Here is a 1,669-nt window from a genome sequence, read left to right on the forward strand (position 1 = left end):
CCAGGACTGTGTTGTGGTCCCCATCCCTGGAGGGTTTTCCCAGCCGTGTGGAGGTGCTGCTGAGGGACAGGGGGCAGGGGGACCTGGCAGTGCTGGGGGAGCGGGTGGACTCGATGAGCTTCAAGCTCTTTCCCAACCGAAACGATTGTGTCTCTGAGGTGGGTTTTGTGCCATCGGCAGCTGGTTCTACAAGTACCTGATGGTCCTTTCAGGCCACGACAGCAGCAAACAGGGCGGCTATAAAGGAGCACACGCGAAAAAAAGGAGCTGAAAAACAATCCTGCAAACCCCGAGCATCTGCATATCCCTTGTGCCATCCCACGTGGAGCTGACGGGCTTCCTCGTACCATCGTCTCCTAAATGACCCAAAATCATTAATTAGGGACAATTTATAAATTAACCACGTACATTTACAGGGTAAAGGAGCCCCCCTACAGCTCTCCATCGGCTTTTTTGCCCTGGTTTCATTTTTTACGGGGGAAATATCCAACAATCCAGATGATAAAAACGCTTCCCTGTCCCTGTCGCTACATAACATTTAAAGTCGCGAAACGACAACGCTGTGATTCGCCTTCCAAAGCCAAATTTATTCAGGAGTTATTGGTCCTACACGCCGATCGCGCCAAGGGAGTTGTGGACACAAAGGAGTTCCAGGGGGGAAAAGAGAAGAGTTTGGTTTTTAAAGGTTTTAAATTAAAAAAGGTGCCATTTTAGCGGCAAAATAAACCCTCGGAAGTGAGCGCGAAGGGGGCGGGAGCAGCAAAAACGTGCAAAGAAAAGGAGGCTCAAAGGGCGAGAAGTTTCACCAGTTCATAGAGGACACAAGGGACCAAACCCCTCGGGAATTAATTCCTTTAATCCGTCTTCTTGTCAGGAACGTCCGTGGCTCTGGACGCGGCGATTCCGTTGGCGAGGCCGTTCCTTTCGAGCTGCAAAGAGACGAGAGCGCCATTAATGGGGCGTCAACAACGGGGGACATCGGCTCGAGAACCCCCCAGCCGGCTCGCAGGACACGTCCTTCTTACTTTAGAAGTTCCAGGTTCATCCTCCCCGTCTCTTTTCACAGCCAAAGGCACCCGCGGATCCCCAGCGCCGCCGCCCTGCCCTTCCGCCGTGGGATCTTCCACCGCTCTCTTGGGCCACACGCGCTTCACGAAGGGCGCGATGACGGGGTAGATGTAAGGCTCGAGGAACTTCTTGTAGACCCAGAGGAGGACGGGGATGACGATACAAGGGATGCACACCATGGTTCCGCCACCACGCTGGGGAGAGGGGGGGAAAAGAGTCACCCCGATGACTTAGGATGACGGCCACGAGGTAAGAAAAGTCTTAAGTGATGAATAAAAATGGGTCAAACTTAAAAAAATTATTTAATTAGGGATTAACCATTAAAACTTCAAACCCGCTGCGTGTTCCTCAACCTGGGAAACATTCTTGGCATTTTAACGCAACCGTAAAAAAAAGGGTCATTTTTGCTACTAACTCCTCAGTCCTTCAGAAAACAGATGTGGAACCTCTGAACTGGAGACTCCAGGAGTGAGGTCGCCTGTGAAGGCCCTTCGAAAAGACCCTTCGCTGCCAAAACACTGAATTTCGGGGGGTGATGCCCGTGTTTGACTCTGTCCCGAGTCAACGGTGATGGTGGAAACCGGGGAGAAAAAAAAGGACG

At 51.8% G+C, this 1,669-nt stretch overlaps 1 protein-coding gene across 1 annotated transcript; it reads right to left on the bottom strand.

Annotated features, from left to right (window-relative positions):
• Nucleotides 1–854: 854 nt before the first annotated feature.
• Nucleotides 855–1,247, bottom strand: LOC104497534 (chromosome unknown open reading frame, human C18orf32). Its single transcript, XM_010140799.1, has 2 exons — nucleotides 1,026–1,247; nucleotides 855–929 (listed from the first exon to the last, which is right to left on the bottom strand). Exons 1-2 carry the CDS (start codon nucleotides 1,245–1,247, stop codon nucleotides 855–857), a joined length of 297 nt encoding a protein of 98 aa, XP_010139101.1.
• Between the last annotated feature and the right edge of the window lie 422 nt (nucleotides 1,248–1,669).

Source organism: Buceros rhinoceros, unplaced genomic scaffold (genome assembly GCF_000710305.1).
Source record: "Buceros rhinoceros silvestris isolate BGI_N320 unplaced genomic scaffold, ASM71030v1 scaffold27667, whole genome shotgun sequence".
Lineage (NCBI taxonomy): Eukaryota > Metazoa > Chordata > Aves > Bucerotiformes > Bucerotidae > Buceros > Buceros rhinoceros.